General features: G+C 32.9%; 1 protein-coding gene across 2 annotated transcripts in view; it reads left to right on the top strand.

Annotated features, from left to right (window-relative positions):
* Window positions 1-13,670, top strand: part of LOC124362674 — a 31,586-nt gene that overhangs the window by 15,234 nt on the left and 2,682 nt on the right. Inside the window, exons 7-14 of one of the 2 annotated variants that reach the window (XM_046817373.1) lie at window positions 1,053-1,270; window positions 2,846-3,059; window positions 3,725-3,978; window positions 5,299-5,553; window positions 6,241-6,385; window positions 7,260-7,411; window positions 11,273-11,452; window positions 13,222-13,559. In XM_046817373.1, the coding sequence (XP_046673329.1) occupies window positions 1,053-1,270; window positions 2,846-3,059; window positions 3,725-3,978; window positions 5,299-5,553; window positions 6,241-6,385; window positions 7,260-7,411; window positions 11,273-11,452; window positions 13,222-13,559 (1,756 nt within the window). The remainder of the gene's footprint in view (window positions 1-1,052; window positions 1,271-2,845; window positions 3,060-3,724; window positions 3,979-5,298; window positions 5,554-6,240; window positions 6,386-7,259; window positions 7,412-11,272; window positions 11,453-13,221; window positions 13,560-13,670) is intronic. The other variant, XM_046817374.1, reaches the window with a different exon arrangement.

Raw genomic sequence — 13,670 nt, 5'->3', positions numbered from 1 at the left:
GGACCCTCTCACTGGCTACGTCCTTGTCTTTGAGCCTTTAGTACATTTGAAGAGAGTGGATTTCAATCCTCGATATGTAGTGTTATACTTTTTCGTAACATATAATAGTTTTAATTGTTATTTTGAGTTATTTATTTACAAGCCAATTTGTTTTTTCCAAGCTATTTCAAACATCCCATGGCTTGCTAACTGTGTGAATATTAAATTTTCTATTAATTTGCATAACTCTTAAAATGGCAATAAATGACTATCCTAATCTTGTATAAAGTGAAATTTATTAAACTGATGACAATGTACTGTACATGTGTTCAAATCATGATTTTATGTTTAAAACTAAAACAAAGTTAAATCAAAAGATGATATAGCAAAGTTTTATTCTTCTCTAACTACAGAAGATAACTGGATAACTTTTGACTGTATTTGAATTGTAAAATAAACAGAAAAATTATTTGCAGAAATTCAAATTTCTGCTCCTTGAGTTAATTTGGAGACAAAATTGTATAGTTTTAGAAAATTCCACAGTTTTATTATTTGTTGTAATAATTCTGATCTTCAATAGTATAAAATTCCGTTTCATCTGTAGCAACAGTGACAATTGAATATTCATATAAATAACAGTTTCAAAATAACATTTTATTGTCCATAGGAATATTTGAAATGTTAAAAAACACTCCATAGTTGGAAGTTTAATTTCTCTTATTTTTTGTACGAATTAAACACACTTTTTATTGTAAATGTTATTTATGTGGAAGCAAGCAGAAACCAAAGCAAAGTAGACTATTTGAATCTGTTTTACATCGTTGTTTACCACCTGTTCCAAACTTTTAAATAATTGTATAGCTAGTACTCATATCAATTAAAAGCACTACAATTATTATTACCATAATATGTTATTTGTGTGTTAAATAATTCTTTAACCTTTAGCTGCAGTTATAATGAAAGAAAACATCATATGTGTATATTTTTTACTTAGGGACATATAGTGTAGATGTCTGCCCCTAGTTATCTATCACCAGTTATTGCACTCTATGATTACTGTCCTTATTTTTCAGGAAACTTCAGAGAAATTCGTCGAGATCTAGTAACAAGTTGCAGTTTGCAATATTGAATGGGACAAATCAGTTAGTAAAACTAGTAAAGTTAGGCAAAGATTTAAATAACAGCTTAGTGAATTCAAGCTTTTTGAAACTTCCAAACGACTCAAACCAGCAAGCGATAAACATATTAGTTACAATGCACCCACTGCTAGCTGAGGCTTCTGAAAATTTAGGTACAGTAGCTTTCTTAGTTTTTTATTCTCAAAAATATTAAGTAGCTATCGATAATTCAATTGTTGAGCTTTAATCATAATCTCACAACTATTGTTACAGCATGTACTTTGATATTGGGTATCAAGCTGTTGTAACATACTAACATTTCATCCATATTGCAATAGACCTCTTCAGGTGAATTAATGTTCTATCAGGAAAGTAAACAGGAAAGCTCACGAACTCACTCTGAAAGGTGCATTACAATAGATGAAATGTTGGCAACTAATCTACAATAGATGCAGTTTGAAGCTCAAAAGCAAAGTATTTATATGAATAAAAAGTTAATTTTGTTTTTTAAATTTTTTACAATTAAATATGTCATGTTTATTTAATCTTCATATGTATAAAAGAACATTATTAATGAACAACTCTAATTTTGAATGTGAAAGAAGGTCGTGTTTTAATTGTTTCGGATTGGCCAGGCCAGTAATGAGTGGCCAAAGATAGGTGCAAGATAGCGCATGGCTCCGCATCTTGGTAGCCAATTAGCACTGCTGTCCTACACTGTAATGATATGTTCTTATTTATTTACTCAATAGACAATTTATCTTTTTGTGTCAAAACCTTCACTTTTACATTGATAGTTATATTTTGTAAAAAATACATTAAAAATGTTGTGTTATGTGTGTGTATCTAAACACGTTTTTTGTTGCAATGTTTTTATGATTTGGTGTGTAAAACCATCAGCAACTTATTAAAATGTGCTGTTGGCAATTCGAACTATAAGGCATAATTGTAGCATATTTTCTTTATAAATGAAGTTTAGCAAATTATTTATACTATCTAAATTATGACTTTTTTCTACACTTATTATTATTGTAATGATATACAATTCTTTAGTACTTTTGGTTTCACAAACAGTTTTTTTTTATTTTGATTTGTAAATACTGTTCATAAGACTAGGCTATAATGCTGTAAGGCTACTTCAAACCAATCCAATAAGTAAGAACTGAGCTAGATGCATTTAACTGGCATCACAAGATTTGTGCAAATTCACACCAGTCAACCAGGACAGCCATGTCTGTACAGCGCCACTACTCAAATACAAAAATCTGTGGCCTAAGTCAAATATCACCGACACCAAAGGATTAAAATTACTTATAAATTATGAATTACTTATAAAAAGATACATTTTTTGAACAGATTATTAATAGATTTTGTTAAATACATTACTAAACCTGATCCAGTGCAGTTCAAACTCAAATACTAAAATTAGTATTAATATGTTACTAATAAGATATATTTACTGTCTTCTTCTAATTAGTTATATATTGCAAATACATGCAAGGAATTATCAAGAATCAAAAACAGTCCTTTTACCATACTAACAAACCCAGCTCTTAATAATCTGAGATGATTTGTTCATAATATAATTTTAAATTTGACAAAGCTAAACAAAGTACCGTAATACTAATAAGCTGATAAACCAAGTGGTTTATACAAATGGGAAGAAGAAAATTTTAAGGCTATATGTTTCAGGTAACTAAAAATAGTATCACATTTTTTTATTGGATATATGCTGTAATTATGTCCAGGACTCAGTAAACTGCCAGATGAAGATGAGGAGGTGACCAACTTCACACAACACTTCAGTAAGGAGTTGCTGGTGTCTGCGAGGGTGGATTACGGATCACTAGAGAGAGAGGATCTACGCTGTGGAGGAGTGGTATTGTCGTCCAATCTAACCTCCACCTACAACACTCTCAAGGAGCTGGCTGCAGACTGTATGGTGCAGAAGTGCAGCTTTAGGTAGCCTGTTGTTCATTCACATTTTGTTGTAAAAATAAGGTAACAATGTGGTATTCATCTTGGAATCTTTTAAACTATTTTTTAAAGCCAGGTCTTATGTGCAAAAAAACAAAATCTCGTGACAGTAATTGTAAGCTTTCCAATCCAGCAATAGCCATATGAGATTTCAAACTTCTAGCAGAACGTATCAATCATCCTATGAGTTTTAAGATTTTATGCTAAATCATAACATCAGAGGTAAAAAAAACCTCTACACAAGAGGTGTATCAATGAATGATTATTCTTTATTATAGATGTTCAAATATATGATTGGCTCCTTGCTTAAATCATGTTTTTTTTTAATAAAACCATCATCCAGACTTTTTAATAACTCATCATAGCCAAATCCCCAAGTATGCTGAATTAAAAATGTCTTACTATACTATTTTGTGGATAGTAAAACAAATAAAAATTCAAATGATTTTGTTTTGGTTAAATGAATATAGTAAATTGAAAATATTTGAATTATACACATTTTTGCTCACAAGACTTTTGACATTTTCTCCAACCTTAGTTGTTGTTGAAATATTACCCGATTAAAATATGGTGAATATGACCAAATAGTAAACTTGGATTATGATTTATATCATAATGGTTTTCAAATTAAGTTTTTTTTTAATATTTAGTCATGGTGGACCTGAGGTTTGTCCTCCTGACTACAAGGAGTCTGCACCTCACGTGTTCTACCTCTACTTCTTCCTGCGGTTCGTGGGAACTACCATGCTTTCGGCTAGCGTCACTGTCATGGACCCTATAGCACTCACAATGATACAGAAATATGGAGGAGAATTCGGCAGAGAAAGGCTTTCCTCTACTTTAGGAATGGCTTTGTTCTCTCCACTCACTGGAATCTTAATTGATGTAAAAAGTAAAAAGTTAGGTAAGGTATATCCTAATCTCTTTCACCTTGTGCTGTATTCAGTTATTTGGTGGCTAGGTATTTTTGATTTTGCCATTCTTGTGTTCTCTATGTCTGTGAGGTCCTTTCCAGTCAAGATTGATATTGTCATAGAATTCTGCAATGTAAATCAGGCATTACAATCTCATGACAATGCATTTGAAATTCAAAAGAAATAACTAAGTTAAGACTTTCACCTAAGACTTTGGCTCTTAGGCTTCACAGAGTCTAGTCTTTAGGGTACAGGATGTTAAGTTGTATTAGTGCAATACTCTATATGATTGGGTAGAAGTGATCACTTTGATTTGACATCGACTCATTATTCTCAATTATTGATAACAGACATTAAAGAAAACGCTAATCTCTTTTAGTTTTAGTTAAATACCTACTGAGATTTGGCCATAACCGTATAACCAGTCTGATGTTAATGTTCCAACCCATATCAGACCACTGATTCAGCTGTAATAAAAACTGATAGCTGTTTGAGAATAACACTTACAAATATCCAAAATGGACATATATAAATTAAATTGACAGTTTACTAGTATATATAAAATACGTCTTAATCCACTGTCTGATATGGAGTCTCATATGAGTGTTGTAGTTTAAAAGTGAAGCCAACATTAACATTACGTTAACAGTGAATGCATATTTTTGTATTTATACATGATATAAAGAAACTAAATTAGGGTCACATGGCTCTTTCTTATGTATAACAGTATTCTTCCTCTTAAATAACAACCTTTTAATTGATTACCACTTCAATCAGTCTCTGTTTTCAAAACATTGACATCCTTTCAAGCAAGCCTTTTTAGTAAGACATTGTTTTAACCGGTCATGGTTGAAAGGATGTCAATATTTTAAAAGCAGAGGCTAGTTGAAGTGATGATGGCTGGAACTGAATCGACAGAAAGTGAATGGCGGCAGTATTTAAATTAAACTTTGTGACTCATAGAGACTTATTCCAACATGGTTTTGCTTTATTCATGTATAGTCTTGAATTCTTTTCTAGTTCGTCCAGACTTTTCATGTTAAGTTGACTTTTGCTGTTTTTACAAGTAAATTGTAGTTTATGCATGTTTTTCCAATGCGTGTGAATGTATGATTAATTACAAAAAAACTGTAATTTAGTACATTTTAGAACAAATCGGTTTATCCAGCCAAATTGTTATCTTGTTGGATCTCCAGTTCCGAGGTAGCTTGGTAAGAGGGAGGCTGCCTTAAGTTAAAGTGAAAAGAAATCTGAATGTCCAAGGATTGTGATAGAGAATGACACTTTTTTAACTTTTACTTGATTTATAGGTTACACAGATTACTCTGCTGCATTTTACACATATGACACTTTACTGCTCATCTCCACCGTCTCACTGCTGTTGATGCCTATCGGAGCCAAAGTGCCGGCAGATAACATCATGAGAGATCTACTACGCCTTGTCCAGCTCCCTCATGTTATCATGTTCATCTTCTTCCTCTTTCTACTTGGGAACTGCTGGGGTTTCATAGAGTCGTATTTATTTCTGTACTTAAAAGAGCTTGGAGCACATAATTATCTCCTTGGTGAGTAGACAAAAGTTCCAGGTGATCATTCAATTTTTCAATTTTAAAAATCAATGAAAGTTAATATTTACTAAATAAACTATTTACAAAAAATCAATTACACTCACTACAGGGATCACTACATAAAATTTCACATCACAGTTTTTTACAAAAGTTAAAAATCAATTAATATCAGTACGAGAAAAATGGCACAATTTGTTTAAAAGCTATATATTTATAAATATTTATCCCATAATTTTTTTATGAATTATAGTAATTTATAACAGTCTGACTACTTTCATAAGGTATATTAGACAATTTTGATACAAAGACACTGTTAGCAATACAATTACAGCAACCTATGGTTGACACAAAAGGAAATCGTTTCTCTTAGACTTTAAAAGTTACTGCGGAAAGTGTTTGATTATAACCATTAATAATAAATAATTAGTAAGTCAAAAATGAAATGAAAGTTTCACACCACAGTGAGCTGAGCTTCCTTACAAATGAGTGTGTATTTAAACTGTAGTTAGAATATATCCATATTAATTAAAACATAAATTAAAAAATAAAGACATTTGAAATTATTTTAATATTAGACAACTGAGGTCTGTTATTATCAATACTTAAGAACAATTTTTATTTTACACTGATTTGAATACAAAGTTACTGAAATATCTAAAAAATGAAACAGTTGAATGTTTGCAGGAGTGACAGTGACTGTGGGTACACTGAGCAGTATACCGTTTCTCTACGGTGCTGAGCGGATCAGTAAGAAGATTGGCCATGTCAACATCATCGTTATTGCTTTCTTCGCTCATGCTGCGAGACTGATAGGCTACTCATTTATAGGGTAAGTTATTTATTATTATTATTATTTTTCAAAGATTATTGTTACATTAATGTCTGTCTCATAGATTGTTCCTTGCCAGAGGGTTTTAGAGACTTCAAACTTGGTACATAGGTTTCTCTTGGAATAAAATTCCATTATTTTTATATTGGTCACACGGATAACAATGAAAGGAATGGGAAAATTACAGAATTGACCGATTTTGTAAACAAACCTTGTAAATCATTTTATCGTGTGAAAGTTGTCATCAATAGTAACACATGTGGTGAAACACATGTGATGTTAAAGTAAAATCAAAAGTATCACATGTGATGAAATTAATTGGTTTGATTCATTGGTAAGACTTTTCTTATGTTATGTCGGGTCCTTTGATGCCATGGTGTATCAGTTTATGTACTTATTCAATTACTTCATACCAGTTACTTTTTTACTCGCACATGAAAAACATTTGGTGTTTTCTACTTTTACTAGATTATTGAATGCAATATATGCTCACAAATATAATTCAATGTAATAAAGATATCATACTGTATCTTACTTGAATATATTGAATATTGAATTGTCTAACCTCAACATACTTGACACCATTCTCTGTACTTGATGTTCAGAAATAAAGCATTATTCTATTCTATTCTATTCTATTCTATATTCTATTCTACTTTGTTATATTATATTTTGTATTTTATTTAATTTGGTTAAAATGTTATATCCCGTAATTTAATATTATAAAATGAGTTAATTGATAACTAAATTAGTAAAAAATCTTAATAGATTCATTTATGAAAATAATAGTCAGCAACAAAAAAAGTAATGTACAAATATAATTAAATTCATAAAAAATAAATTGCATTAACCACCACATTTTTGTGCTTTTTAGGAGTGCTTGGTGGTGTTTTCCATTTGAAGCTATTGAAGCATTATCGGTTCATTTGATGTGGGTGGCTGCAGCAACATACTGTGCAATCATTGCACCAAAAAATCTATTGGCTACTCTCATAGGTGTCCTGGGAATGTCCCACTTCAGTTTAGGTTTGTAAGTTAAACTAGAATTTTTACTATATGCATGGTTTTTTGTTGTTGTTCTCTTAGAACAAGAACCTTTAGAAATTGCACCTAGTCCTATAAGCACCTCTGTGCTACTTCCGGAGTGACAGGATATTCTGGATGGGTAAGGTTGGGGGTAGGGGTTGCCTCCTCTCGAGATCCACAAGGAAGAATTTAAGGCACTAATCTCAAGTCATGTCCCATTGGAAGAAGGGGAAGTCAGCTCTAAACCAGCTTCTCCAGTCAAAGCAGGCAGGGTGTGACACCCTTATGTGTAGGTTAGCAAGAACCTTTTACTCTTATCGAATGAATCCCACTTATCTTCTGCAGTAAACTAGACTAGACCTATTGAATTATCCTTGCTATCCAGAATCTCAACATTTGCGGTTAGTGATGTGCCGCTCCTAGACATCCACAAGGTTGCCCAGATTTAAGTGACACATCAGTTTTTGATGTGCCCAGTGTGGGTTCAACTGGAAGGTATAAACTAGCCAGAAGTGTGAACCATCTTGGATAGACACACGCTCATTAAATGTGGGTGGCTGCAGCAACATACTGTGCAATCATTGCACCAAAAAATCTGTTAGCTACCCTCATAGGAGTCTTGGGGATGGCCCACTTCAGTTTAGGTTTGTAAGTTAAAGTACAATTTTTATTAAATGCATGTCTTACACAGAAAAGATGCTTTCTATATTGGAGTTTAAAATTTAAAGAATTTGTTCTCCAAAAAGTCATTCATTATATTTTGGCTTGAAAATTAGTGACATCTTTAAAACTTAAGATTGTAGAATACGACTTTGTACAATAAACTGTTTCTTTACTATTTGGATGACTCAGTTTAATTTTGTTCTTGCATAAATACTTTACCATTTTAGGCCTATTGTGACTAAATGGTATTTTTAATCTTAAAATTAGTAAATTTAGTATCAGTACTTCTTGTCCAATTTCAAAGCAGGTTGCTTTGTATTGGTCAGTGAGCACTTTTAGCATTCCGCAATAATAATGTAGAGGCTGTCTACGTGCTCAGTACAGGTGAGATTCCCATCCAGAGCGACACCAAGCATTCTTACATGGCTTTCAGTTGCTATATCAGATATGTTAGGAGTGTTGTCCTTTCTTTTACTGAAATTTACTTGTATCGTTTTTAATGGGTTAACAGCCAAGTCATTTCTTCTGCAATATTCCAGAACACTATATAGCGAGTTAGATGCAGTAACGTACACTTCTTCAGCAGTGGTATTTTTGATCAAGAGTGTTGTGTCATCTGCATACATCACACAAGTGGTATTATGGTCTTGGAGGTATGTTGGTAAATCATTGACAAAAAGAACAAAGAGAACTGGACCTAGGACGGATCCTTGAAGTACTCTTCGTGTAACAGACATTGGGTGTAATTGATATGTGTTTTCAAGGCCAAGAGTAGTAGTGCTCTGCGCCTCAACTATTTGGAATCATCTTGACAGATAAGTTGAGAGCCAGATGTTGACTGTACCTCTGATACATAAAGATGATACCTTGAGATCAAATCATGGCCTAGGCAGTCGAAAGCTTTACTATAGTCAAGGAAAAGGGCAGAGATGTAATTTTCTTTGTCAGTTTGGTCAATGATATATTCAAGAAGGTTAATAATGGCAGAGATGGTAGATTTTCTTTTCAAGAACCCATTTTGAGATTTAGTAATTAGATTTAACTGCTCTAGATCAGTGATCACCAACCTTTTTTCCTGGTGTTCCATTTTACAAGACAAAAATATTTTGCGTACCACTTATTCATCTGGAGGTAGTTATGGATGGAATATGTTATTATTTATCATTTTACAACTATAAGTATGAAAAATTAAATTCTGTATAGTATTATATTACTTTAGTAATAATTAATATGAACAAGAAATCCGCATACAGTAACCAAAAAATATGTTTTAATTTGATATTAGTATAAAACACATTACATGATTAAACTGTAAGGAAAATACAAAAATAAATAATACAAAACTTCAATGAGATGGCTGAGCTTGAAGATTAAAAGCCAACTTGCGAATGTCTGGTCTAAGATTGCTCAGTCTTAAACGAATATAATTTTCTACACTAATGAGTCTATTCCGTTATTTGTTCTTATGATACACAAGTAAAGAAAATGCTGTCTTGCATAAGTAAGAAGTTGTGAATGGAAGTAAAAACTTGTGGATAGTCTCCACGTCTTTCAACCCAGAGGGCCACAAGCAACATTTTAGAAAATGTTTGCTGTAGTTCTGAGTCACAATTTAGTTCAAACAGTTGTTCCTTTTCTGTCACAGTAAAGTTTTCTGGTGCTATTTCTTTATCAGTAAATGGGTTTTGGATCCAGGAATATTTAGTGAAGTCTTCAGGAAAATATATGTTGTAGCTCGGAATTAATCCAAGACAGTGTGTTTTGATGTCTGTCAGAAGTGCAGGACTCAGTTTGAGGTTACTTTCTGTAACAAAATTCTCAAGCGTTAGAAACAACAATATCTTTTTCTGTTCTGCTTCTTTAGCTGCTTGGTTCAGCTTCTTTTTCATAGCACTTACTCTATCATGAACCTGAAAAGGAGTGTTAGAATTTCCTTGCAGCGTTTGGTTGAGCTCATAAAGCATTGAAAATATCGCTGCCAAATACACCAATGTACACAGCCACATTTCATCTGCAAAGCAGTTTTTCAATTCAATGTTTATGTCAGACAAAAACACGAAAACCTCATAGTACAGTTCAAACAAAGGTGTTAATACTGTCCCTCTCAATAGCCATCTGACCTCTGTGTGCAGCAACAGCTGTCTGTACAAACCACCCATTTCATCGCATAATATTGCAAACATTCAGGATTGTAAAGCACATGCCTTGATAAAGTTTACCGTTTTTACAGCTTGGCACAAAATCTTCGAGCTCTTAGAGCAATTTTTTCTTATCAAAGCTTCTCAATGCAAACAACAGTGAGTGAATGTTGCTTGGGCAGCCACTTCTTTTACTTTAGCTACAACTTCAGTGTCACACCCAGCCATTGCAGCGGCTCCATCGAGACAAAGTCCCACCTACTTCTTCCAATCAAAATCATGTTCAGTTATAAAACCATTTAACTTTACATAAATACCTTCGCTTGTTGGTAAAACCTCACAAAATAGCATATTTTTATTTAATAGCATGTCTTCATTCCGAACATAACAACAAATTTGGCATATTGGTTGCATCTGTTGTTTCATCAATTTGGGGTGAAAAATATGGACTTCACCATATGGAGATTAACCAATTACATGAAGCTCAGCTTCTTGAGCAATTCTTAAACGAACTTATAAAACTTGCAACAACACAGCATGTTAAACACAACAAAACTGCAGTTTGTAAAACAGAACTGCATTAATATTCAACGCAGCGGACAACACTGACAGAATGATAGGTGATCTGGCCGGGCCTGTCATTTCTGTTCAATCCGATAGGAGGTCGGTGTGTTGGCCAGCTGGGCAGTTCCAATTTGTGTGGGAAGCCATTTTGTGTTCGGTACAATCGAATACTGGTACTTGATCTCACTCGCTAAGCTCACAGTAGCGTGACACGTAGTGAATAAAAGCTTCTTTATTGATTTCAAAAAGTTGATAATTGATTATCCGAAATTTCCACATTTTGCTGTATTTTACATACAACTCAAAAATTGTTTTGCGGCCCATTCCAAATGAGGTCGTGGTCCAGACCTGGCCCGTCAGTCGCTATTTGAGGACCACTACAATATAGTATTGAATAAATTTGTCTTCAATATTAATTATTATATCTTAATAATTTATATGGGTTTGAAACATTTATTCAAGCTATTTACATGAAGATGGTTTTCCTATTTTCCAGGCCGAGGAAGTGGAAGTTTTGCTGGTGGGCTTTTAATTGGAACTTATGGTACAAGAGAAGCGTTTCAAATCATGGGTCTTCTAGGACTCATCAGCGGAATAATTTACGGCTTGATGCATTTCTTTTGGCTTCATAAATATGATGATGCATACAACAGCAAAAGCTGTGAGGAATCTACAGGTAACAAGGAGAGTTTATTTATTTAAAATACCTATGACCAAGAAACACAAATAACTTCCAAATTAGAGTATCATCTTTTTACTAGTAGCAATGTTTTATGGTTATTGAAATAAGTTTGTAACCACAGTTGCAAATCTTTGTCCAAAGTTAAGATATGTAAATAGAATCCAAATTACAAACCGTACCTTAATCCATTATTATTATTAAACAAAGATCCTGATTTAGAAAGAAATCAAAACAAATTGAATTGTATCTAAATCTATATTCCTTCTGAACTGAGTCTTAGAAAGCTGAAATCTTAGTTATCTTCAACAGGATTCTAATCACCATCCTTACTACTACTTCCTAAGTCCTGATTGGTCAAGGGAGGGTTTTCATTTTTATTTTTTATTTAATTGCACAAGAGTCAGCATTGTAAACTCTTAAATCTTATTATCAGGCACTATTACGTGGATGATGAAGTCCCTGAGTTTAGTTACCTTTGGAAGGGACCCATTCTGTATCTATCATTCTCACTTCACCGTTATCTCACTATCTCAAGCAAATATATGGTTGGATACCATACCTTAGATAATATGTCACATTTGAGGTTAGTAATGGTCATCAGAAAAAATTCACATCTCATACCAAAACATGTTTAACTGCACCAGACCCAGAAGCTTGTGATCCTCTATCAGGAACATGGACATCCTCGCTTTGGGTAATGAGATGGATCCAAGTAAACCTATGTTCCATAATGATTGAGTAATTTTAATTTGGGTTACATATCTGAATTCCACTTATTGAGAGTAATAATTTAATATTATGGTTAAATACTTCTACTCAAGTTGAGTAATGGAAATTAATATTCTTACACTTAGATCGTGGATACAAATATGAGTTAAGAAATCAGCACAGTGTTAATCTGTCCAAAAAGTACAGTAAAATCTCACTAAAGACCATAAAATGGCTTCCAAAAATAACCCTAATGATTTGAAACTTTTTCATAAACTAATATTTTATTGGTGAAGTATAAACTTTTTTACCAAAGTAGTGAGTCTTGCAATTTATCTGTACATGTATGTTTGTGTGTAATTATATCTGAACAATTAAGATTATTTTTTATAAAAATCATTGTTTTAATTGTATTCATTATTTATTTATTAAGTTACCTGAAACAAAGATTCCAGAGAGAAAATTTTTATTCATAATTTATAAAAAATAAAAAATGTTATCTAAAAGTGTGTTTGAATACATTTTTATTGGCTTAAATTTTGTCTATACATAATAAAAGCTTTCAATCTCAAACTCATAGTCACATAGTTTACTGTATTCATTGGAGTTTACTATATGTGTTTTTATTAATTTTATTTTTCAATTTTTTTGTCCTTTCTGTTTAATTAGTCATCATGCATATATTTGTTCCTCATCATATGTCTGCCCCTCATCATGAGTGTGTTCCTTGCCATAAGTCTGTCACTAGTCATACATCTGTTCCAACGTTCTTTGCTAAGTATTGCACGCCTAAATATGCTTCTGCTTTTGATATTTAGTTTTTGAGATGCTTTGGCTAACAGATTTTTAGAATATAGATTAACACTCAAAGATAACAGAAGATGAAAATATAAACCTGAAGAAGAAAAGAAGCTTATTCAAGTAAAAGCGACTAAAGCTGCTTCCAGCATTTTCTCAATAACGCAGAATTAACAACCTCTCCCCCACAGTAACGACTAACAATAGCAATAGTAGCACAGAGTTGTACATAAGTGAGAGAGAAATGAACATTTCAGATTATGGGGAGGGAGAGAAACTTAATGCAGATGAACAAGAGAGAGAGGCTTCAATGAGAGAAAAGATTCAGAGTGCTGAAAGATTAAGTTTAATGATAAGATTCAACCATAGGGGATCGTTGACATCCTTGGATCGGGGTTCACGATTGGAATTGTTCAGGACAAACAGTAGTCGCCGCAACAGCACAAGCGTCGAGTTAGCCCGTGCACATAAGGCGAATAGCAGTCCCAAAATCGATTTATTGAAGTCTACGTTAGACGTTGGACATAAGAATTCAAACCCTCAGTTGAACAGCAAACCCCCACCACCAGCCCCTCTACAGAGGCATACTACAAAGGTATCCTTGTTGTACATTTAGTAGATTTGCGTAGTTTCTGTTATTGTAGTAATCTTTTGAAAATATAACCTATGACTGTTTTTACACCTTCCATAGTGATTTCTTCCTTAA

The sequence above is a fragment of the Homalodisca vitripennis genome, chromosome 5 (assembly GCF_021130785.1).
Source record: "Homalodisca vitripennis isolate AUS2020 chromosome 5, UT_GWSS_2.1, whole genome shotgun sequence".
Taxonomy (NCBI): domain Eukaryota; kingdom Metazoa; phylum Arthropoda; class Insecta; order Hemiptera; family Cicadellidae; genus Homalodisca; species Homalodisca vitripennis.
Note: the sequence above shows the minus strand (reverse complement) of the source record. Positions and strands in the feature narration are given on the sequence as shown.